The sequence below is a fragment of the Bos indicus genome, chromosome 18 (assembly GCF_029378745.1).
Source record: "Bos indicus isolate NIAB-ARS_2022 breed Sahiwal x Tharparkar chromosome 18, NIAB-ARS_B.indTharparkar_mat_pri_1.0, whole genome shotgun sequence".
Taxonomy (NCBI): domain Eukaryota; kingdom Metazoa; phylum Chordata; class Mammalia; order Artiodactyla; family Bovidae; genus Bos; species Bos indicus.
Window position 1 is genome coordinate 56993803 of NC_091777.1, and position 25199 is coordinate 57019001.

The 25199-nt window shown below is 50.9% G+C and overlaps 1 protein-coding gene across 5 annotated transcripts in view; it reads left to right on the forward strand.

Annotated features, from left to right (window-relative positions):
- MYH14 (myosin heavy chain 14) overlaps nt 1-25199 on the forward strand; it is a 78870-nt gene that overhangs the window by 17262 nt on the left and 36409 nt on the right. For all 5 annotated transcript variants that reach the window (XM_070772171.1, XM_070772170.1, XM_070772172.1 and 2 more), the window contains 9 exons: nt 1933-2031; nt 2969-3109; nt 14322-14417; nt 16583-16701; nt 17909-18061; nt 18359-18532; nt 18862-19035; nt 20655-20769; nt 24560-24747. In XM_070772171.1, the coding sequence (XP_070628272.1) occupies nt 1933-2031; nt 2969-3109; nt 14322-14417; nt 16583-16701; nt 17909-18061; nt 18359-18532; nt 18862-19035; nt 20655-20769; nt 24560-24747 (1259 nt within the window). The remainder of the gene's footprint in view (nt 1-1932; nt 2032-2968; nt 3110-14321; nt 14418-16582; nt 16702-17908; nt 18062-18358; nt 18533-18861; nt 19036-20654; nt 20770-24559; nt 24748-25199) is intronic.

Here is a 25199-nt window from a genome sequence, read left to right on the forward strand (position 1 = left end):
TTAATATGTTAATATTGTTGGTTAATAATTATGAATTGTAATGTGGACATATTAATAACAAATCATATTTCCATCCCTGGGGTGTCAGCTCACTATCCCATACCTGCTTCCTCTCCCTGTCATCCAGGGAGAGATTGAGAAGCAGTGCGTTGGCAAAGAGTTTCTCCTAAGAGGGCTTGTGTGTGTGCGCTCAGTCGTGTCCGACTCTTTGTGACCCCATGGACTGTAGTCCACCAGGCTCGTCTGTCCCTGGCATTTCCCAGGCAAGAATACTGGAGTGGCTTGCCATTTCCTTCTCCAGGGGATCTTCCCAACCCAGGGATCAAACCCAAGTCTCTTGCATCTCCTGCATTGGCAGGCAGATTCATTACCACTAGATATTTAGGGAGTAAGGAAGTAGGGACCTCCCTGTCAAGCCCTGGGCCCCATAGACTCTACTGCTGCCTGGTAAGCGCTTCCTTGGGCTCAAGGCCTCGTGACCCCTGCAGCCACCAGCCCCTATCCCCACAGTTCTTGCGGCCCATCACCCCACTTCATGGTGCTTCCTGCTCACACAGCTTCTTAAAGCCCAGGGCTCTCTCTGCCCCACCCCCTCCTCCATCCTGCTACCCTGAGCCTCCGTGGACCCCAGGGTTCCAGCAACCTCTCCTGTTCACCTGTGTCTTCCCTGTCAGCTTCCGAATGCTAACTTTCTCCTGTCCACACTCCCCATCCTGTTGGGGCTGCTCCCACTGGGCACAGTTCTCCTGCTCGGCTGTCTCTGCCTCAGGGCCAATGACCAGGCTGTGGACTGATGCTCTCACCCCCAAACAGATGGATTGATCCCTTTCACACCAGCATCCCTCATGACCAACATTTCTGGAGGGTTGACCTTGTGTCTGGGGCCACCCTGAGAACTCTCTGTCTGTTAATTCAGTCCCTCATACCTGTAACCCTGTGAGGCAGATGCTATTTTTTTTTAAGGCTTTTTTTTTTTTAATGTGGACCATTTTTTTTTAATATCCTTATTTAATTAGTTACAACACTGCTTCCGTTTTATGTTTTGGTTTTTTGGCTGCGAATGTGGGGATCTTGGTTCCCAGATCAGGGATTGAATCTTCACCCCCTTGTAAGACTTGGAAGGCCAAGTGTTAACCATTGGACTGCCATGTCCAACTCTCTGCCACCCCATGGACTACAGCCCGCCAGGCTCCTCTGTCCATGGGATTTCCCAGGCAAGAGTACTGAGTTGCCACTTCGTCCTCCAGGGGATCTTCCTGACCCAGGAACTGAACCTGTGTCTCCTGTGTCTCCTGCATTGGCAGGCAGATTCTTTGCCACTGGGCCACCTGGGAAGTATCATGTGCCTGGTGGTCCATGAGCATAGGACACAGATGGCTACACCAAGTATCAATTGTTTTATTTTCCTTTAAGGCATCTTGCCAATTTTTAGTGTGTAAACCAGCCATCTGGCTTTCCCAGAAGGGAGAAGCCGAGAGCCCCAGTACGGGGAAACTGAGGCTGGGAGGGTCATGATGACAGGAGGTTTTTTTTTTTTTTGACCATGCCACATGGCATGTGGGATCTTAGTTCCCTTACCAGGGATCAAACCTGCATCCTTTGCACTGGAAGTGCAGAGTCTTAACCATTGGACCGCCAGGGAAGTCCTGATGGGAAGTATTCTTATCCATGGTAAACGACAAACTAGGCACCTGCTCAGGTGTTGGCTACATAATAACTCATTTACCCTCACGGCACCTCAGGGACTCATGGATGGGTGTTAGTATGAGGCTCCTTGCACAGGTGAAGAAACTGAGGCACGAGGCTGAAGTGACACATCCACAGTTACTGGTCCAGTTAGGTTGCCCACCAGGTCTGTGAGTGCCTCTACTGTTCCATGAGAGAGCAGGAGGGGGTCCCCTCCTCTGCGGCACCTTGACTCGGCCCGCCCAGACCTGCTGGAGAAGTCGCGGGCCATCCGCCAGGCTAAGGACGAGTGTAGCTTCCACATCTTCTACCAGCTGCTGGGAGGCGCCGGGGAGCAGCTCAAGGGTCAGTGTCGGGGGACTGGCTCTGGGGGACTGGGCGAGAGTTGCATGCGGACCCCCTGGGGAGGAGGACGTGGGAGGCGCTAACCTTTGTCCAGCACCTGCTCTATGTTAGGCTCCTGCTGGGTGGCGGCTTCTCTCGCCTCTCGGATCCCGCTGCCTCTCGACTTCCACCGCCCCCAGACTCTGCTCTCCTTTGGCTCCTGCTGTCTCCTGGGTCTTGCTCACGCCAGCTCCTCGGGGACATGGCTCCTGCCCACCCTCTCCTGAACCTCCAAGGGGCTCTGCTTCCTCCAGCCGCGTGTTGTGACGACTCCAGCTTTGCCACCGCGTGGTTCCCGATGATGATCGTGGTTTGCGTGGCTTCTGAGCCCCTGCCTCCTGTCTCCTGCCTGAGACCCCTTCTGTCTCCTGCTCTGCGCCCCTCCAGCCCTCTGGCTGCGGAAACGCCCCAGGCTCTCTCTTCTATGGCAGCCCCGCTGCCCTGCGGCTCCCTCGCATTCTGGCTCCTTCCACCCTGTAGCTTGGGTCGCCTTTTGATCCCTCCGCACCCAGCCTCCCGCTCCCGGTGGCTTCCGAACCCACACACGCTCTGCCGCCCGAGCCCTGCTGTCCCGTGGCTTCTGCTAACTCGGGCACCCGCAGCCCTGTTGCTTCTGCCGGTGGGTGCCTCTCACCTGTTCTGGGCAGTTCTGCGTCTTGAGAATCACTATGAAAGGAGGGAAGAGGAAAGGTCTGAGATGTGCTAAGTACCCACTTCACAGGCCAGCCCTTCCCACCAAACCCGTGAAGAAAGGATCTCGACTCATTTGACAGAGGAAGAGCCCGAGGTCCCTAGTGGGGCAGAGATGCACGTCCTCGGGTGGCCATTTAGGAAGCCAGGACACGAGTCTGACGCTACGGCTCATTCTTGACCTTGGCCCCTGCCGTTACCCCTACAGCTGACCTGCTCCTGGAGCCCTTCTCCCACTACCGCTTCCTGACCAACGGGCCGTCTTCCTCTCCGGGCCAGGAGCGCGAGCTCTTCCAGGAGACGCTGGAGTCCCTGCGGGTCCTGGGATTCACCCATGAGGAGATCACCTGTGAGTGAGCCCAGACCCTGCCTGGTAAAGGGTGGGGCTGTGGGCTGCATGGGAAGGAGGGGCACCTGGCCGTTCATGGCTCGGTTTGAAAACTGCAACAGGGAACGGAGAAGGGAGGGACCTTTAAATAGGGGATCAGGAGGGACATGGTGAGATGGTGATGATTGCACGGAGGTCTGGAGAGCTCACATGTGAATGTTGGTGCTATCAGGGAAGGACGGACTAGGCGGCGGAGGGGAGGGACAGTATGCAAAGGCCCTGAGGCAGGAAAGGCATGGTGTGTTTGAGGCATTGAAACTTCTCGAGGGACTTCCCTGGTGGTCCACTGGTTAAGACTCCATGCTTCCACCGCAGGGGCACAGGTTCGAGCCGTGGTCAGGGAACTAAGATCCTGCACACTGCTCAGTATGGCCAAAAAAAAAAAAAAAGAAACTTGTCTAATTCTCGAATGGCCTCAATTAGTCAGTGACCCAGGTGGTTGGGGAGATGAAGCCGCAGAGGCAGTTGGGGCGGGGGACTTTTTTCTGAGGGCACTAGGGAGCCATGGGAGGGCTGGGAACCGCAGAGGAGCAGCTCTGGGTTGTGTGAAGGCTAGAGGAGGCTGAAATGAGGGTACAGGGAAGACCCTGACTGTGGCCCCGAGTCTGCCCTGGAGCACTGGGCTCATCAGCCCGTGCTCTGCTGCTTTGCCCCGCCCCTTTCTCACCCAACAGTACGTTCTGACAACAGTTCATTTGCAGTACTGTTTTCATTTGCCAGGGCTGCCATCATAGAGTACTGTACAAGTGCCTTGCTGGTGTGCTAAGTCGCTCAGTCGTGTCCCACTCTTTGAGACCCCATTGACTATAGCCCTCCAGGCTCCTCTGTCCATGGGATTCTCCAGGCAAGAACACTGGAGTGGATTGCTATGCCCTCCTCCAGGGGATCTTCCTGACCCAGGGATCGAACCTGGGTCTCTTACTTCTCCTGCATTGGCAGGCGGGTTCTTTGCCACTAACACCATCTGGGAAGCCTAAATGAGTGCTTTAAACACGTGAAATCAATCATCTCCCTGTTCTGGAGGCGGGAAGTCTGAGATCAGGGTGTCAGCGGGGTTGGTTGGTCCTAGAAGATTCTGCTTCCTTTCTCTCCCTTGGATTCTGGTGGTTTCCTGACAGCTTGGCTTCCCCTGGCTGGTAGAAGCATCACCTGATCTCTGCCTTCAGCTTCACGGGGCACACCTCCCTGCCTGCACGTCTGTCTGCAGACTCCCCTTTTTATAGGATGCCCATCATTTTGGATTAGGGGTCACTGGACTCCAGTGTAATCCTGTCTTCACTTAAATAATTGCAGCTGCCATGACCCAATACCCAAATCAGGTCACATTCTGTGAGGTCCCAGGCGTTAGGACTTTAATATATTTTTGGAGGGAGTAGAGGGACACGGAGAAGGCAATGGCACCCCACTCCAGTACTTTTGCCTGGAAAATCCCGTGGACGGAGGGGCCTGGTGGGCTGCAGTCCATGGGGTCGATAGAGTCGGACACGACTGAGCGACTTCACTTTCACTTTTCACTTTCATGCATTGGAGAAGGAAATGGCAACCCACTCCAGTGTTCTTGCCTGGAGAATCCCAGGGACGGGGAAGCCTGGTGGGCTGCCGTCTATGGGGTCGCACAGAGTCAGACACGACTGAAGCGACTTAGCAGCAGCAGCAGAGGGATAGGGTTCAACCCATGACACATACATAGAGGGCGAATCTCAGTCTTTTTTGTGGCTGCCTGGCATTTCATTATTTGGATGAACTGTGATTTCTTTCACCAGTCCAGTAGAGAAAGACCCTGATTTCCAGGACTGAGCAGGGGCCGGACTGGGTCTCATTCTCCTCTGGTCTCCGGCGCTGCAGGAGGCCCCGGGAGCTATTGTTGGCTCCAGGGCCAGTGGGGAGGGCTGGAGGCCCAGTGCCAGCTTGGCTGTCCACCCAGGCTGCAAACAGGCCGGGCTTCCTCGGGCATATTGACACAGGGTCCCAGGCCTCCTCGCTCTATTTCCCAACTGCAGGTTGCGTAACTGCCCCGCCTGTGTGTCTCCGCTCTCCTCCCTGAGCAGCTGACAAATTTCTGGAGGGAAGTGACGGTGGGGGCCTGGGCCCCGCAGGTCCCTCCTGGCCTCTGGACACAGGTCACCTCAAGTAACCCTCCTGCAGTGTGGTGGGCACGGACAGCAGCCCCGATTTTTGCAAACCTGAGACAAAAATTTTGCAGCACCGACTTCGTGTGTAATGACATAATCTGAATATGATCAAAGGTCATGGTGTGAAAACCGAGTCTCCCCCAGCCCCCCTGAGCCCTAGTTTGCCCACTGTTAAGCTTCCTGCATCTCCTGCCAGAAATATCTTAGACATGAAAGAAAAGACACACATTATTCTCCAGTTCCAGGACTGAGGTTCAGGCATGTGTGTGTGTTCAGTCGTGTCTGATTCTTTTCGATCCCATGGACTGTAACGCACCAGGCTCCTCTGTCTGTGGGATTTCCCAGGCAAGAATACTGGAGTGGGTAGCCATTTCCTCCTCCAGGGGATCATCCCGACCCAGGGATCGAATCCACGACTCCTGCAGTACTCTTTCACTGTATTGATGAACTGTGACTCTTGGAACATGTCTGCCCCTTGCAGACGCACTCTTAAGGTGAATGCATCCCATTGCTGTTGGGATGAAACATACCCCCAAAAGGGGGCCAAAACTATTCTTTTTATGATTAAAAAAATTTATTTTTGGCTGTGCTGGGTCTTCACTGCTACTTGGGTCTAGTGAGCCCAGTTGTGGCGAGGCTGGGGGCGGCTGCTCTCCAGTTACAGTGCATGGGCTTCTCACTGCGGTGGCCTCTCGATGCACAGCAGGGGCTCTCGGGTTTGGGCTCAGTAGTTGTGATGCCCAGACTTAGTTGCCCCGTGGTATGTGGGTATGGAGAAGGCAATGGCACCCCACTCCAGTACTCTTGCCTGGAAAATCCCATGGATGGAGGAGCCTGGTGGGCTGCCGTCTATGGGGTCACACAGTGTCGGACATGACTGAAGCAACTTAGCATGTGGGTATCTTCCGGGACCTGGGATCAAACCTGTGTCCCCTGCATTGACAGATGGATTCTTAACCACTGGGCCACCAGGGAAGTCCCAAGAACATCCTTAGAAGTAGGTCTCTGTGCTCACAGGTGAACAGAACTGCAGCATCAGTTCTTAGCAACGAAATTCTGAGTCCAAGGAGAAGTTCCATTTTAAAATTTTACCCAGCTTAGCAGGACATTTAACGACTGTTTGAAATATCATTCATATACCAAAACATTCACCTATTTAAAGTGTATGAGTCAGTGGCTTTTAGCTTCACAGAGTTCTGCAGCCATCACCAAAATCAATTTAGAACATTTTCAGTGACCCAAGAAGATAACGTGGGCCCCTTTGCAGTCTTCCTGCCAGTTTCTACCACTAACCCCTGAAGGTCATGAATCCCCAGGCACCAACAATTACCTGCTCATGGCTTCTTGGTCTTCAGCTCTAATCTCCATCCCGTCACCGCCATTTTTCTTCCCCTGACTGTTTTTTTTTTTTTTTTTGGTGGTGCCCCGCGGCATGTGGGATCTTATCTCCTCGACCAGGGATGGAACCCGCGGCCCCTGCATTGGAAGCCGAGATTCTAACCACTGGACCCCTAGGGAAATAGCCGCTGTTTTTAGAATCCTGCTGAATCGACCTCGCCGCCGCCCATAAGGGGGCGCTAGTTTCCAAACCCTGCCTCTGTCGCACCTGTTCCCGACGGGATGCCGGCAGCCGGTGTTGTCACCTTTTTCGCTTCTGCTGGTGTGGCAGGTGGCTGGGGTCTCATAACAGTGTGATTTTGTATCTCCCTTCCAAGGAGTGGGGTCAGGCGGTTTTATTTTTTTCTCTAGACTCCTTTGGACAAAAGAGGAGACAGACACACATAACGCTGGCAGTCCAGTGGTTAGGACTCGTAGGTTTGGGATGGCCCTGGGTTCTATCTCTGATCTGGCAACTAAGATCCTACAAGCCTCACAATTCGGCCAAAAGACAAAAATGAAAAAGGAGACAGGTCCAGGGAAGTGGGGTGTCCGTCCTAGTCAGTACATTTGACCAGGAGGTGGTGGAACCCAGTTTGACTCCAAAGCCAGCCCCTGATCCGCTCCCAGAGAGGCAGATGTGTGCCTCTGGGTCACCCTCGGGAGGCCCAGGGCAGAGAGCACTGGAGGCCGGTGGAGGGAAGCCCTCCACCCCACCCCCGACTTCCCGTCCACACTGGCGCCGTCAGTGCCACCGGGGAGGTTGCGCAGGGAGCCTGGCACGCAGAGAGGCGGGCTCGCGCTCACTTGAGGCCGTCAGAGCATCGCCAGCCCCACGCCTCTACCCTCGCAGGCCGGGGCTTGCTTGCGGTCGGCTGGGCTGAAGTCACCAGGGAGCGCTGACTGCCAACCCCTCAGGCGTCAGGTTCACCAGGTATTCCGCACCTACGCAGGTTGCTAAGCCAACCGTGAAAGGCCATTTAAAGGCCACCAGGGGAACGCGAGTCTGAGTCGGGCCTGATGTTAAGGATGAATGATCATTCAGTTGATGGTGGCCTTGTCCGTCAGGAGATGTCTTCATGTATTTATCTTTTGGGAGGTGTCTCTCTGCTCCCCACCCCGCAAAACCTCCCAGTGTTTCCGGGATTCTTGGCTGTCCCCGTCTAGCCAGCCCCCTGATCCCAGCCCCAGCCCGCCCACTGTGCTGCAGGGGGAGGGGATGGAACCCGAGGTCCAGGAGGCCATCGGCTTGCCCAAGATCACACAGCCAGAGAACACCTCCACTCGTTAACCCTTTGTCGTGTATTCATTCATTCTTCATTCATTGGACACCTGATGGAATCTGCGGGCCGGATCTCTGCAGGCACTGGGGGAAAGGAAGCGTGGCCAAAACAGAACAAGCCTCTGCCCCCTGGAGCGCTGAGACCCAGGGAGCATCAAATGACACAAATAGATTAAAGTTGATCCAGTAGAAGAGTGACCCCTGGAAGGTGCATGGTGCGGTGACTGTGGCGGCCAAGGGACTGGAGAGGCGGGGGCGTAGTGTCTCAGAAAGGGCAGGGCAACCCCTGGAGGGGGCGGCGCTTGGCTGAGCCCCATTGATCCGCAGGAATTAAGCAGGTCAGGAAGCAACAGTTAGAACTGGACATGGAACAACAGACTGATTCCAAATAGGAAAAGGAGTACGTCAAGGCTGTATGTTGTCACCCTGCTTATTTAACTTCTATGCAGAGTACATCATGAGAAACTCTGGGCTGGAAGAAGCACAAGCTAGAATCAAGATTGCAGGGAGAAATATCAATAACCTCAGATATGCAGATGACATCACCCTTATTGCAGAAAGTGAAGAGGAACTAAAAAGCCTCTTGATGAAAGTGAAAGAGGAGAGTGAAAAAGTTGGCTTAAAGCTCAACATTTAGAAAACAAAGATCATGGCATCTGGTCCCATCACTTCATGGCAAATAGATGGGGAAACAGTGGAAACAGTGTCAGACTTTATTTTTGGGGGCTCCAAAATCACTGCAGATGGTGACTGCAGCCCTGAAATTAAAAGACGCTTACTCCTTGGAAGAAAAGTTATGACCAACCTAGATAGTATATTGAAAAGCAGAGACATTACTTTGCCAACAAAAGTCCGTCTAGTCAAGGCTATGGTTTTTCCAGTGGTCATGTATGGATGTGAGAGTTGGACTGTGAAGAAAGCTGAGGGCCAAAGAATTGACGCTTTTGAACTGTGGTGTTGGAGAAGACTCTTGAGAGTCCCTTGGACTGCAAGGAGATCCAACCAGTCCATCCTAAAGGAGATCAGCCCTGGGTGTTCTTTGGAAGGAATGATGCTAAAGCTGAAACTCCAGTACTTTAGCCACCTCATGAGAAGAGTTGACTCATTGGAAAAGACTCTGATGCTGGGAGGGATTGGGGGCAGGAGGAAAAGGGGATGACAGAGGATGAGACGGCTGGATGGCATCACTGACTCGATAGACATGAGTTTGAGTGAACTCCAGGAGTTGGTGATGGACAGGGTGGCCTGGCGTGCTGCGATTCATGGGGTTGCAGAGAGTCGGACACGACTGAGCGACTGAACTGAACTGAACTGAGATGGTACTACTCAGAGAAGGTGATGGCACCCCACTCCAGTACTGTTGCCTGGAAATCCCATGGATGGAGGAGCCTGGTGGGCTGCAGTCCATGGGGTCACGGAGAGTCGGACACGACTGAGTGACTTTACTTTCACTTTTCACTTTCATGCATTGGAGAAGGAAATGGCAACCCACTCCAGTGTTCTTGCCTGGAGGATCCCAGGGACGGGGGAGCCTGGTGGGCTGCCTTCTATGGGGTTGCACAGAGTCGGACACGACTGAAGCGACTTAGCAGCAGCAGCAGCCAATGGTACTACTGGGCTTCCCTGATAGCTCAGCTCGTAAAGAATCTGCCTGCAATGCGGGAGATCTGGGTTCAATCCCTGGGTTGGGAAGATCCCCTGGAGAAGGGAACAGCTACCCACTCCAGTATCCTAGCCTGGAGAATTCCGTGGACTGTATGGGCCTGGAAGGCCTGTAGGGTGAGGGAAGTCCCAGGGCAAAAGCCTGGGGGCAAGAGAGTGTTGCATGTCGAGAGCGTGGTTGGCTTGGCTGGTTGGAGTGAGGGGACCCTGGGCTGGAGCGGGTGGGAGGATTGGGGACAGGGTGTACCAAGGATCCTGACAATGGACTAGATTGAATCCCAGAGGTAGTGATGATTGTGGAGGGGATTCTTGCCCCCTAAAGTGGCAAGCTGAAGTTCATTCACGAACACATTGATGGAGGGCTTAGAAGCAGTTAGAAGATGAATAAGGAACCGATAGACAAGGAGTTATGATCTCGGTGGAAAAATGAATATTTGTTGCACACCCCGGCGTGTCCCACAAACTCTACCAAAGCCTTTTTCCTTTTTTCTTTGAGGGCTAGAATTCACATACCAGTAAAATTCACCATTGTCAAGTACGCAGCTCAGTATTTGTATTAATACTGCATTCCCAAGGCTGTGTGATCATCAGTGCAATCTCACTGCCTAATTCCAGAAACTGAGTCTTTTCTCAGCAGTGATTTTTTTTTCCAGACTAGGTCTTACATTTGAAAGGGTATGAAATTAAAAAAAAAAAAAAAAATTAAAGGTATGTGATCGTTCCAGTGTCCTGGGCTCCCAGGAGGCCACCTCGGTTAGCAGTTTCTTGTGTGTCCTCCAGAGCAAGGCTTCTTGAAGCTGTCAAGCCAGTGACCACCACCCTCTCCACTTCTGTTTTCAGAGATTTTAAAGAATATTTATTTATTTGGCCGCACCGGGTCTTACTTGTGGCATGTGGGGTCTAGGTCCCCAGCTAGAAATCTAGGTCCCCAACTAGAAATCAGTCTTAGCTACTGGACCACCAAGGAAGTCCCTTAGGGATTTTTTTAAACCCTCTTTATTTTGAATAATTTCAGGTTTACAGAAAAGTAGTGGAGAGTCCACAAAAACGTTGCATGCCTTCTCCCAGACTTCTCAAGTGTCACCACCTTGCTACGTCTACTGTATGCTCGTCTGTCTTTCTAATTACTTGTTCTGAGTCGTTTGAGAGTAAGGGTGTTGCCCAGGGCCCCCTTCACCCCTCGTGTTAGTTCCTGATGGCCGCTGACACAAATGACCACAAATGTCGTAGCTCATAATAACACGTTTACTCCCTGACCAGAAGTACTTCCCTCCCCTGGTCAGAAGTTGAAAATCAATCTTACTGGTTAAAATCAAGGTGTCAGCAGAGCCGGTCCCTTCTGGAGGCTCTGGGGAGATTTGTTTTCTTGTCTTTCTCAGCTTCCAGAGGCCACCCACATGCCTTAGCTTGTGGCCCCTTCTTCCATCTTCAAAATGCGTTGCTCTAGGGAATTCCCTGGCAGTCTAGTGGTTAGGACTTAGTGCTTTCACTTTTGGGGCCCAGGCTCCATCCCTGGTCGAGGAACTAAGATATCTCAAGCTGTCTGGCCGGGCCAAAAAAGGGAAAACAGAAACAAAGAACATCACTCTAACCGCTGCTCACGTGGCCTGCCCCATTGGCCTCCCTCTTAGAAGGACCTTCCCGTTACATTTAGGACCCACCTGGATAATGCAAGACTAATCTCCTGTCTTGAGACCCTCAGTTTCATCATGTCGGTTAAGTCTGTTTCTCCCTTCAAGGTAATATTCGTGGGATTCAGGCCGTGGACATTTGGGGCAGGGACATTATTCATCTCACCACCCCCTGAATCTGTCAGTGCATACTGCCCAAGAACATTCTCTGACACAAACGCAGCAGTGTCATCATTAGGAAGTTAACATTGGCAGTATGGGTACTGTTTATCTAATCCACAGACCTTATGCCAACTGTCCCAGTAATGTCCTTTATGGCAAAAAAAAATTTTTTTTTTCACAGACCTTATGCCAATTTCCCCAGTAATGTGTTTTATAGCAAAACAAAAAAACAAAAAAAAAGTTACGCACACGCACACTTCCCCAGTCCAAGATCACACACGTTGCATCTAGCTGTCACACTTTACTCTTCATCCATCTGGAACTGGTCCTGAATTTTTCTCTATCTTTTGCGACCTTGACACTTTGGGAGATTAAAGGCTAGTTGTTTCCTCAGTGTGGGAGCACTTTCTCTTGATTAGATTCGGGTTACGTGTTTTTGGCACGGGTCTCCCAGAAGACTTCCCTGCCCTCTCCACCTCCCACCACGCTTTTCTCCTAAGTAAACGTTGTGCAGGAGCTTATGTAGCACAGACGCCAAAAAGTGAGCTTGGCGCCGAAGCACCCAGCTTGGGAAAGTTTCTGCAAGTGACACCCCGTATGATCAGCACCTGAAGTCCCCGCAAGCTCCTTCCGGTCACCAGAAACCCCAGTAACCTGGCATCTAACAGCATGGAGTTATTTTGTTGTTGCTGTTCAGTTGCTCAGTCATGTCCGACTCTTTGTGACTCCATGACTTTGTTCAAACTCATGTCCATTGAGTCAGCGATGGCATCCAATCCTCTCATCCTCTGTCGCCCCCTTCTCCTCTTGCCCTCTTGAATTTGGAACAGATTATTCTGCCAGCTCTTGAATTTGGAGCAAGCAGACCCACAGACTCTGTGCACTTTCCTTTTTAAAAATTATTTATTTGGCTGCATTAGGTCTTAGTTGAAGCACTTGGGATCTTTGAGTCATGTGGATCTTTCATTATGCCGCCTGGATTCTGTAGTTGTGGTGCAAGAGCTCAGTTGCTTGGCAGCATATGGACCGTAGTTCCCCAACCAGGGGTTGAACCCAGACCGCTTGCACTGGAAGCACCAGTATCAACCACTGGATCACTAGGGAGGTCCTGACCAAATCTAGATCAAGTTCTGAACAAAACAAAAGACCATAGTGACTACCCTCTTGGAAAATGCACTGGGTATTAAAACCAAACACCAAACACTTTCGTGTGTATATGTAAAGCAGCTCGGATTAGTCTCAGAGCATTTGAAACCATTATTCATAGACACGAATGTCCACTGGGACGTTTCGGAATCACTCAGGATGTGGATATCTCTTTGTGAACAGACAGGCTTCTGCGTCACGTCTGGTGCCCACCCGCGCAGCCTCTGTGATGTCCAGAAACACCCCAATATGTTGCTGGGGTGGCGCCCATCCCTGTGCCAACCAACCCCTGCACGTTCCCATGATGTCCTCTAGGGGGCAGCATTGCCCACTTATGGGGAGATGTCTAAGCCCTTTGGTGCGTGCGTGGTAAGTCGCTTCAGTCGTGTCCGACTCTTGGCGACCCCGTGGACCGTTGCCAGCCAGGCTCCTCTTCACAGACATGCAAATACAATCCATCTTTTACAGTGTCCGAGTTGGAGAAATCAGCTACACGTGGCAGTTATTTGTAACCCCCAAGCCAACAGTCCTGGTGTTTGTGTCGTCCTTGGGGTCATTCATAGAGGAGTGAAAGTTTTGAGCTGCCCAGGGTGCACCCAACCGAGGTCCCGGGGGCTGCAGTCCGCTTTCTTGTTCTAGCTCATACTGCAAACCAGTATCCTTTCTGCAACCTACTGAGTGCCATGTTTTTCACTTTGGGGATGCTTTTGGTTGGCGATTTCACTGTTTGAAATGCTCCCCCAAGCATAGTGCTTAATGCCATCCGGTGTCGCTAGGAGCAAAAAGACTGTGATGCTGGGTACAGAGAAAATAGGTGTGTAAGAAAAGCTTCCTTCAGGTTCCAGTTATAGTGAATGTTGGTTGTGAGTTCAATGTGATCAATGCTATATATATTAGATAAGGTGTCTTTAACATTTTTTTTATTGAAATATAGTTGATTCACAATGTTGTGTTAATTTCTGCTGTACACCAGAGTGACGTATACATATATATATGTGTGTATATATATATAGTTTTTTATATATAAATCTTATATACATAACTTTATAAAATGGACTAGTGTGCATAGCCCGCCAGGCTCCTCTGTCGATGGGATTCTCCAGGCAAGAACACTGGAGTGGATTGCCATGCCCTCCTCCAGAGGATATTCCTGACCTAGGGATTGAACCTGTGTCTCCTGTGGTTCCTGCATTACAGGTGGATTCTTTACCGCTGGGCCACCAGGGAAGCCCAAAACAGATATGAGCAGACACCAAATGGCAATAAAGCAAACCTCGTATATAAAATCTCCTGGAGAAGGGAATGGCAACCCATTCCAGCATTCTTGTCTGGAGAATCCCATGGACAGAGGAGCCTGGCGGGCTATAGTCGATAGGGTCACAAAGACTCGGACTCGACTGAAGCGACACAGCATGGACGCACGTCTGTAAAATACAGAATTCATTTATCCATTCAGGTATTTTAAGACCTGCCTGGAGTCAGGTGGAGGTATAATTTGACATAAGGTTTTAAGCTAGATTTATTTTTAAAATTTTACTTTTGTAATTGAGGAATTGAAGTATAGCTGATGTATTATGTGTTAGTTTCAGATGTACAGCACAGTGATTCAGTTATATGTGTATATATCCTTTTTCAGATGTTTTTCCATGATAGGTTATTACAAGAGACTGAGTACAGTCCCTGGGCTATGCGGCACGTCCTCGTTGTCTCTGCTGGGTTTCTGAGGGGCTAGTTCACACCCTCTGCCACGTGTCGTGACCTCTCTCTCTGCTGCCCCTTAGCCATGCTGCGGATGGTCTCGGCCGTTCTCCAGTTTGGCAACATCGTCCTAAAGAGAGAACGGAACACCGACCAAGCCTCCATGCCCGACAACACAGGTACCGCCACTGGCCTGCTACCCACCCTCATACAGAGCTGCCTCCCCCCAGGCCCGCCCTGATTTCCTGCCCTTGGCTGAATCTTTACTGAAAAACACCTTCCACTCTTTACTTGATTATACAGAGTGTGAGCTCTGCTGAGAACGTGAACAACACCAGTGTGCCAAAGAGGGGGTGGGCAGGGTCCTCCATCATCTCAGCCCCTCCCAGAGAATCACCATTAGCGCTGGGCATGTCTCCTCCTGGCCTCTGTGCTTTGCTTTTTTTTGCCTTTCAAGAGCAGAAGTATAGTTGATATTCCTTTTTTTATCAAAATGAAAATAGCTCTGCTTCTTTATTATAAAATAATACAATCTGGATGGGGAAGAAACTCTGGCAAGACAGCGAAGGATAAAGGCAGGGAAATTACCCATAATTACTGCTCACATTTTGGGGCAGCTCTCTCTGGGCTTTGTTCTATGTCTATATCAACGTGGAGATAATTATCACAGAAATGGAATCGTGCTTGACACCCCCTTCCCCTTGGGATGGGAAGAGCTTGCTGTCCTGATTATGAAACCCTATGGGCTCATTTTCAAAAGCTGTGCAACACAGAGCATATGAAGGAATGGGCATCCCTCTCTCTCTCTCTTTTTTTTTTTTTCGTGGTGGTGGGATGTATACCAATATCAGTACGGAGCCATGCAGTATTCAGGATCTTAATTCTGAACCAGGGATCAAACCTGCGCCCCTTGCAGTGGACGCTCAGAGTCCTAACCACTGGGCCACTAGGGGAATCCGGAAGGAGCACCTCTGATAGTGTCATTGATCTGAGCTATTCCTGTGACATCTGGTGGGTTCACACACCCAGCAGGTGTGTGGTATGAACTCATTCATTCATTTGGTTTACATATTGGGGTCAACAAAGACTTTTAAAATGGTCCACATTAAAAAAAAAAAAAAAAAACCTTAGAAAAAGTTCACATGGAGGGCTTAGAACCCTGATAGGCCATCCTGTTACTGGCAGTGTGGTACTCCGTGCTGGGTTTGGGTTTTTGTGTGTTGTTTTTTTTTTTTTTTTCCATTTTAAGATATTCTTGGATAAGGCAGAATCACTGCAGATGAATTAGAAATTGCAATTGCAGAGAGAGAGACAGATTTAAATCTTCATCACCTCTCAGAAATAACCACTGCTGAAAAACTTCTCCTAGGTGTATTTCCTTTTTGCTGGTGCTGAGTATTTGTAGTAGCTAACTTCCCATGATGCAAGTGGTAGAAGCTTCGAAACACTTCTTAACGATCATTTTAATTCAGAGGCGAAAGAAGAAACATAACTGCCCGCACAGTCCTGCCTCCATCTTCTGCCAAAAGAGCCGTTGACATTTTGGCAATTATTTTTCCTACAGAAGTAAGGAAGATCAATGAATTTTTAAAGATTTCTTTTGGGTTTGGCCACCTCAATGGATTCTTATTCCAAGAGCTGTCCCCCCAACATCTTATTGAGACACTGTCCAACGTACAGAAAAGTTCAAGGAATTTTATACCAAACACTCAGATCCACCACCAAGATTCTACCATTGACATTTTACCACATTTGCTTCATTGATTATCTTTCCATCCTCTGTTCACTTGTCTTTTTTTCCTGGCACATTTCAAAGTTGCAGATACTGATAAAGACTCTTCAGCATGGGTATCATTTACTGGCGTCCAACATTTGTTTACAATTTTTTCTTGAACTTGAAGTGAAACATACATATCATGAAATGTACATGGCTTAAGTGTACCACGTAACAATTTATAATTATTGTTTACTTATTAAATAATTATTTATAATAATAATACTTAGTGGCTGCAGAACACTCGTTCAAATGGATGGACCCTGACTCTCTAACCAATCCCCAACCATTGGGCATTCTGGTTGCTTCCTGGTTTTCTCTATTGTAAATAACACCGTGATGGACACCTTCTTAGTCCAGCCTTTACTCACCTCCAGGTTTATTTCTGCCAACTTGGGGTCCCAGGAGGAGAATTGTTAGGCCAGAAAACACACACTTTTAGGACCCCTAATGCCTCTAGCAGGAAAGGCTGGGGTCCCACCAACAGCTGGGGAGGTCGCACCCTCTCCCCCACTCCTCGCTGTCCCCACCTCCCAGTGCTGACCCCATCTTGGTGCCTCTCGCCCTCAGCTGCGCAGAAGCTCTGCCGCCTCCTGGGCCTGGGGGTGACGGATTTCTCCCGCGCCCTGCTCACCCCCCGCATCAAAGTTGGCCGGGACTACGTCCAGAAAGCACAGACCAAGGAACAGGTGGGCGAGGCTGGGGGCGGTGGGTACAGGGGGAGTCCTGGACTTTTAAGCAGTTTATGCCTGTTCTTTCTCACTCACTCAGCAAACTTTGGCTGAATATCTGTTCAATTACCAACTCTGGTCTAGGTGTTAGCATAAAGGCAGTCGTGGAAACAAGGACCATGCCTTCAGGGAGCTCAAGGTAGTAAGGAATCAGATAATAGAAGAAACAGGGAGGCTTTCTATGCAGAGAGGGGTTGGGGTGGTCAAGAAAGCCTTCTCAGAGGAGGTGACATTTGAATTGAGGCTTGGATGGTTTAAGACAAAGGGAATAGCATGTGTAAAGGCCCTGAAGGTGGAACAAGCTTGGTGAGTTGGGAACATTAAAGAGATCAGTGAGGCTAGAGAGTTGGGGAGAGGGTGATAGAAGCTGCAGCCAGAGAGGTTGGAAGGAGACAGATTATCCAAGGTCTTAAGGGCTACAGTAAGGAGGTGAGTTTTCTTCAAAGTGCTTTAGGAGGCCAGTGAGGATGTAAGCCAGGGACCAATTTGATTCAGTTTGTCTTTTATAAAAATTCTCTTGTCTGCTATGTGGAGAATTGGCTCCAGGGGGCACCGGTGCAAGCAGAGAGACAGGAGGAAGCCACTGTCACAGTCCAGGGAAGCGATGATAGCGGCACGCACACAGGTGGTGCGGGGTGGGGGTGGGGGGGGGGAGAGGTGAACACGGACCAGCTATTTTCAGAATCCAATTCTGGGCTACAGCCTCCGCCTGACCCTCAAGTGCACTTGAGGTGCTGGCACAGTGGGGTACAGGAGACTGAGTGTCACACTGATCCAGGTTCTACTCTCAGTGAAAGAGCGGATGAAGAATCTGAGGCACAGAGAGGTTTATTCGCAGGCCTCAGGTCACACAGCCTCTAAGTGGCAGAGCTAGGATTCCAACCTTGGTGTCAGGCCCAGACCCCACTCTCTTCCCTGTTTTACAGTGGAAATTGGTTCAAGCGTTGGGTGGAGGATTCATGAACTAATGAGCCCCCAAGCACCTCATACAGGGCCCGGCACACAGTAGGCCTTCAGTAATGGTCCGCCAGTGTTAATGTCATAACTCTTGATGACCCGCGACAGGGCGGTGTCTGCACCCAGAGTCCCTCCGCCAGCCCCCAGGGCTCAGGACCGGGGCCGCTGACAGGCAGGCCGGGTCCTCACTGTGCACCCCGCCCCGCAGGCTGACTTTGCGCTGGAGGCTCTGGCTAAGGCCACCTACGAGCGCCTCTTCCGCTGGCTAGTTCTGCGTCTCAACAGAGCCTTGGACCGCAGCCCCCGGCAGGGCGCCTCCTTCCTGGGCATCCTGGACATCGCGGGCTTTGAGATCTTTCAGGTCTGCTCTTTGTGTCTGGTGGGGGCTGGGAGGGCTCCACCACGCTGGCCTGGCTCTCCTTCTCTGGGTCCCTGTCCCCCTCTCCCGGGTCCCCATCCCCCTCTCTCTGGTCCCTGTCCCCTTCTCTCTCTGGTCTTTGACCCCTTCTCTCTGATCTCTGTGCCCCTCTCTCGGGCCTCTGTCCCCTCTCCGGGTCCTTGCCCCCTCTCCCTGGGTCCCTGTCCCCTCTTCCTGGATCTTTATCCACCCTCTCTGGGTCCCCGCCCCTCTCTCTTATGCGTCCCTCCCCCACTGCAGCTGAACTCCTTCGAGCAGCTCTGTATCAATTACACCAATGAGAAGCTGCAGCAGCTATTCAACCACACTATGTTCGTGCTGGAGCAAGAGGAGTACCAGCGCGAGGGCATCCCCTGGACCTTCCTCGACTTTGGCCTCGACCTGCAGCCCTGCATCGACCTCATCGAGCGGCCGGTGAGCGCACGGCCCCTCCCGCCCCACCCCTCCACTTACCCCTGTCAACTTGGTCCAGCCTCTCCCCCTCTCTGGGCCTCGGGCTTCTCCATCAGTTAAATGGGGAAAACAGTCTAGATCTGTGTGACCCCTAGATGATTGGAACCCAGAATGTGCCTACAAGCAGCCCGGCTCCAATCAAGGGCTGATTGACAGCTAGAACGGTGATAGTTGTTCTCCTGTTTGCTAGTAGGTCCCAAGTGGCACAAGAGCTACAAATTAGCAGCAACCTAAGTGTCCAGTTTTGGGGGATCTGACTTAACGCTTCTCCCTGCTCTCTCAATGGTCAGGCCAACCCCCCCGGACTCCTGGCTCTGCTGGATGAGGAGTGCTGGTTCCCAAAAGCCACGGACAAGTCCTTTGTGGAGAAGGTAGCCCAGGAGCAGGGTGGTCACCCCAAATTCCAGAGGCCAAGGCACCTTCGGGATCAGGCCGACTTCAGTGTCCTGCATTATGCGGGCAAGGTAGGGAACAGGGAGTGGTGGGGCAGCCTTGAGGCACGTGGGTGGGAGTGAGGATGAAGGGAGGATGCAAGGGGAAAAGTCATAGCCAGGCCAGGGGCCAGGAGTGAGGACTCTGATGAAGTCAGCAAAGCCTTCCTCAAGGCGGGGATATTTGCAGTAGGTTTTGAGGGATGAATAGGAGTTCACCAGGTGGAGAATTAGATGCGTTTTATTCATTCATTGGAGAAGGAAATGACAACCCACTCCAGTATTCTTGCCTGGAAAAGTCCATGGACAGAGAAATCTGGTAGTCTATAGTCCATGGGGTCGCAAAGAGTCAGACATGACTGAGCGACTTCACTTTCCTTTCCTTATTCATTCATTTGGCCAACGTATGCCTTTTGTGTGCTCAGCCCTGTGCTGAGCAAAGCTGGGGACCCACGTCAGACATGATTCTGTCCTCACAAAATTCCTTATCTGGGAGGGAGACTAATACAGACCATTGGCATAAAAGGCTGATGGTGCCTTAAGGGAGGCAGCTACAGAGAGTATCAAAGTCCAGAGGAGGAAAGCCAAGGAAGGTCTCGCAGAGGAGACTGATGCTTGATCGAGCTCTAAATCAAAGATCAGGGACTTCCCTGGTGGTCCAGTGGCTAAGACCCTGCATTCCCAATTCAGGGAGCCGGGGTTTGTTCCCTGGTCGGGGAACTAGATCCCACATGCCACAACTAAGAGCCGGTGCAGCCAAATAAATAACTAAAGGATCAGCAAGCATTTTCTGCCACTACTTTCAGCTTTGTGGAGCAGTCTCTGGCACAACTACTCAGTTCTGCCATCAAAGCACAGAAGAAGCCACAAGTTCACACATAAATGAAAGCTGTATTCCAATAAAACTTTATTCACAAAAGGAGGTGGCAGGCTGAATTTGGCCTGTGGACAGGGGCTGTCTGGCAACCCCTCGTCTAAATGATGAGTAACACTTACCTGGTGAAGGATGTGTGGAGAGGGGGCGGTCTTCAGGCTGTGGGAACCACATACCCCAGGGCTGAGCGGCAGGAGACCCGTGTGTCCTGTCCGAGAACTCAGCTGTTTCCCACACACTTTCTAAGATTGCCCGCGTGCCCAGTGCTGTGCTGGACTCTAACTCAGACTCAGACCCTGGCCTCTGGGAGCCACGCCGGAGGGTGGGGCACGAGGGCACAGGCAGGGACTCGTGGTGGTCCAAGATTGTGACTCCCTGGGGAAGGAGCCGGCCCTGTGAAAATCCGCGGGGGGCGAGTCACAGGAGGCGGGAACGGCAGGCGTCAAGAACCTGAGGTGGAAAGGCGCTTGCACGTTTGAGGAAGAGTGTGGCTGAAAAAATAAGGAAAGAAGCGATGATACTGGGTGAGGTCATGGAGGCGGGGGCAGAGTTCTCCCAAGGGAAAGGCAGAAAGGGGAGAAGAGCCAGGGCGCGGGTGGGTGAAGTTCAGGAGAGGGACACAAGGTGGCGCCAGCGCGCTCGTGAGCCGTGAGCACGCCCTCCGTCCCGCCCCCGCCACCCCAACTGGGGGTTTTCAGCGCTTCTGGGAGGCTCCTTGAGAAATCCGAAGAGCCTCAGTCCACTCCCGCACCACCCTCCTCTGCCCGATCTCATTCAGGTCGACTACAAGGCCAACGAGTGGCTGATGAAAAACATGGACCCTCTGAATGACAACGTCGCAACCCTGCTCCACCAGAGCACAGACCGGCTGACGGCAGAGATCTGGAAAGACGGTGAGGACGCGCTTCCCCCGGCCCTGTCCCCGGAGCTCTGTGCCTCCCTTCATTGTTTCTGAACCTGACTTGTCCGCTCAGATACGGACCTGGTATCAGGACCGACAGCCTCACAATAGTGTTTCCAGTTAGTGACTGAGGGATCGATATTTCAAACCAGCTTCGCACCAAGTGATAAAACACTCCAGCTTAATCAGAAATGAAACAAGGATGCCCCCTGACAACACTGCTGTGAAATACTGTTTTGGTGATAGTAGTTTATGCAATCAGACCAGCAAAATAAACGAGCATATGAATAGTCAAAAGGAAGCTATGAAGTTAATTGTAGATGTCATATGCTACCCCCCCCCAAAAAAAAGATCAAGAGATTTGACTGAAAAAGAATGAATAACAAGAGAACTCAGATGAGTGATGTTTTACATGTTAGTCAACTTTCAGACTTTGCTTTCCCTTCAGGGATTCGGGGAAGAAGGAAGGAGCAGAAACCAAGAGAGAGTTTTGGTTTCCCGCTCCAACAAGACCCATGTGAGTTTGGCCATCAGTCTTTTCAGATGGACACTCCTAGGAGGCAGATAGAAAAGCTGTGTCCATGCTTGTCTCCTATCCTTAGAGGAAGTTTGAGAGATGATTTATAAAACTAGCAAAACCCGCCTCTCTGTTTTCCCTGATTCCAGGTTTCCAGAATCTGTCAATTGTTTTAATCTTGTATGGAAGTAGAAATGTCCACCCATGCAATTACACAAGAAAACAAAATAATCAAGAACAGTCACTCCAAAACAAACTCAGAGCAAAATGGCATAGGGCATCTTGATACAGTGAGCTGATTTTAGACAGTATCTCATGCCATTTATACAAGAAGGTTTGAAAAGCAGTGTTTGAGTTTCAGTAACAGAACCAGAAGGACTTCCCAGGTGGTGCTAGTGGTAAAGAACCCACCTGCCGATGCAGGAGACATAAAGACACAGGTTTGATATCTGGGTCGGGAAGATCCCCTGGAGGAGGAAATGGCAACCCACTCCAGTACTCTTGCCTGGAGAGTCCCATGGACAGAGGAGCCAGGCGGGCTACAGTCCACGGGGTCGCAAAGAGTCAGACACAACTGAGAGACTTAGCATGCACACACGTGCAACAGAACCAGGTTCTGCTGAGAAACATCTCCTTCAGACTGAAAATCTCCCCTCTCAACCTCCTTAAAATTCATGCCCTATTCGTGGCCACGTGACGTTCCCCCAACCCCTCACATTCTCTACCCCACGTATGCTTGGCTCTCATAGGCTTCAAGAGAGAAAGTAGAAGTGGCAAAGCCTCTCGAGTGTCCTAGTCTGAAACCCAGCACAGTATTGTCTCCTCCACAGTTCTCCCAAACAAAGCACGTCCTAAGACTAGCCCAGATTCAAGGAGCTGCCAGTCCCAGAGTGGGATGGGGAACTGGGGCCATTTCTGCATCAGTCTTCACTACAGCTGCCCTGAGTCCAGAGTCGGCTTTGCTTTCTGGCATCCTGACAGCCCAGCATTGGGTACCCAGCATCCTTGGCAGCTCAGGGGAAGAGACCAGTGAGACATGCTCTCTTCAGAGAGGCAAACGCAACAAGCTGGGTGGGAACCTTGAGTTAGTCCTGAGCTTCCTGGCAGCCAGGGCAAAAAGGGGATACCTAATAGATACAGACCCAACCTCTAGGGAAAGAGGTTTTCTTCCCCCCACCCCCGCAACCCTGGGCATTAAATTCTCAGAGGACATTTATCCTTTCAGCCAACATTGGTGCCATCACTAGTCAACATAAATGTGAATAGGACAGTCTCCCTGGCTTAAAAGTTCGTGGTCCAGTGGTTAAGACTCTGCCTTTCCAATGCAGGGGGCTGAAGTTCGATTCCTGATCAAGGAACTAAATGCTACATGCTGCACAGTGTGACCAAAAGAAAAAAAAATTTATGGCTAAGATCAGGTTTCCGCTCCTGCTTTGCTGTGTGCTGTTGACTGATAACCCTCTCTTTTTCTTTCCTGCCGCCTTCTCTGTCCTCTCATGCCGCTCCCCTTGCATCTCCTACCCCATCTCCCTGACTCTTCCCCCATCTGTCCTCACCGCCCCCCCAGAACACGGGGGCTTGCAGCAGTTCTCTTTCCTTGGCTCCTTCCCACCGTCGCCCCCAGGATCTTCAGGGAGGCACAGCTCTGCCATTTCTCCATCAGGGGGTGGGTGTTGCTGTGCATCAACGGGTGAGATTTCCTGCACGAGGAGGGTGGGCCCTTTGGACCGGGAACCTGTTTTGAATGTCTATCCCCTTTCCTCTCCATCCAGAGATCTCCCCCTCGTCTTTTCCCCCCTCTTGTCAGCTCCCTCAGCAGTTTCCAGATTCTTTGTAGCAGCACAAGGCCTTCTTCGAACTAAACCACATGTAAAAATACAAACAATTATGACAGTATTAAGCTCATTCGGGGTTTTTTGTAATATTGTACAAAAACCCGGACGAATCTTTTGGCCACCCCTCTATCAGCTGGCATTAACCGAGCATATAGTGTGTGCTGTGTGCTGCGCAGAGCCCTTTACTATTATCAACACATGGAATCTTCCAGACACCCAATCAGGTGTTAGAGCTCTTACCCTGTTATAGATGAGGACATGGAAGCCCAGAAAGGTTAAGTCATCTGTCTGAGGTTACGCAGCCAGTAAGGGACCGAGCTGGGATTCGAACCCAGAGCCTCCCCTCTCATCTGTCCTTCCGATGATAACTAGGAGCATGGCGGTGGGGGCTGGGAGACTTAGTCCTGGGGAGGGAAAATATCATATCTGAACCCTCACTGCTCACCAAGCTCTGCTTTCCGAGAGAATTATCTATTGATTCCATAACCCTCACGACTGGGGATTGCAGGCCATCAGATTCTGCCCCAGCTGCAGGTCCTGGAACCGCACGTGATTTAATACATTGAATTTGTGACAAAGGAGAGGCTATTGCTCTCTAGCTGAAGTGACAGCATCAAATAATAAAACAAAGTTACAGAACCTTCCTGGTGGCCCTGTGGCGAGGGTGCCATGCTTCCAGTTCAAGGGCCCTGGGTTCGATCTCTGCTCAGGAAACTAGATCCCACGTGTGACAAATAAGACCCAGCCAGCCAAATAAATAAATAAATATGTATTTTTAAAAGACAAAGTTACCATCAGGCCTTTCTGGGAAAATGGTGACTTTGGAGGTAGTTGGTATTATTTGTTTTTTCTTTTCTTTTTTAAAATTTCTTTTTTATTTTTGGCCTTATTTTAAATATTACCTTCTTTCAAATATCATAATAAAGCCACATTTCACTGCATTTTTAACATGAGACTGTTTTAAGTTCCTAAAAATGCACCTGTGGTTATCACCCTTTTCTTTCTCTGTGCCTCAGTTTCCTCATCTGTCAAATGGGGGTGACTCTTATAGGCTTATAAATAAGCCAATGTATGTCAAGTGCTTTGAGCAGAACCGGGCAGAGAATTGGTGCGAAGGAAGCATTTGGTATCATCATCATCATTTGCTGATAAGGAAAATGGAGAAGAAGGGTCAGGGTTTGAGAGGATTCACACCACTTTGGTTCAGATCCTGGATCTTCAGATCCTAAGTTGTGTGGCCTTGGGCACAGTTGTCCAGCTTTCTGAGCCTCAGTTTGCTCGTCAGCCCAATGAGCTGATAATACCTGCCTTGCTGGGCTATGAGAGATGGCTCATATACAAAGTATCAGGTCTTATAAATAATGAGATCCTTGACTTCGGCCAACTCAGTCCCCTAAAACTGACCCCTGACTTTATTCTTTCTCCCACAGTGGAGGGCATCGTGGGGCTGGAGCAAGTGAGCAGCCTTGGGGATGGCCCGCCTGGTGGCCGCCCGCGCCGGGGCATGTTCCGGACAGTGGGACAACTCTACAAGGAGTCCCTGAGCCGCCTCATGGCCACACTCAGCAACACCAACCCCAGCTTCGTCCGCTGCATCATCCCCAACCATGAGAAGAGGGTGAGCGACCTGGCCTGGGGAGGGAAGGTGGCTCTGGGGGGAGGAAAAGTCCCATTCACTGAATTTAGTTGGAGCTATGTCTGGTCCCAGGCTCACTTCTGGCTGTCTGTCTGTGTGACCTTGAGTACATTGCTTTCCCTCCCAGGCTCATGGCCCTGTCAGGAAAATTCATTCATTCATGGGGCTTACATTTTATCGAGCACCTACTAAGTGCCAGGTGGTAGGGATACAGTGAAATCAAGGAGGGCTCCCTGGAGGAGGTGAGGTCTGAGCTTGGAAGGATAAGTGGTATTTCAAGCTGCTTGTGCAAAAACCCAGTAGTTGGTTGGAGTATGAAATGTGCAAGGGATAGAAAAAAGGCCGCTGGAGCTAGGGAGACCATGCCTGGCCTCCAGGCCATCAGTAAGTTTTCTAGTTGGGAAAATCAGAGAATAGACCCTGTAGAGAAGGGT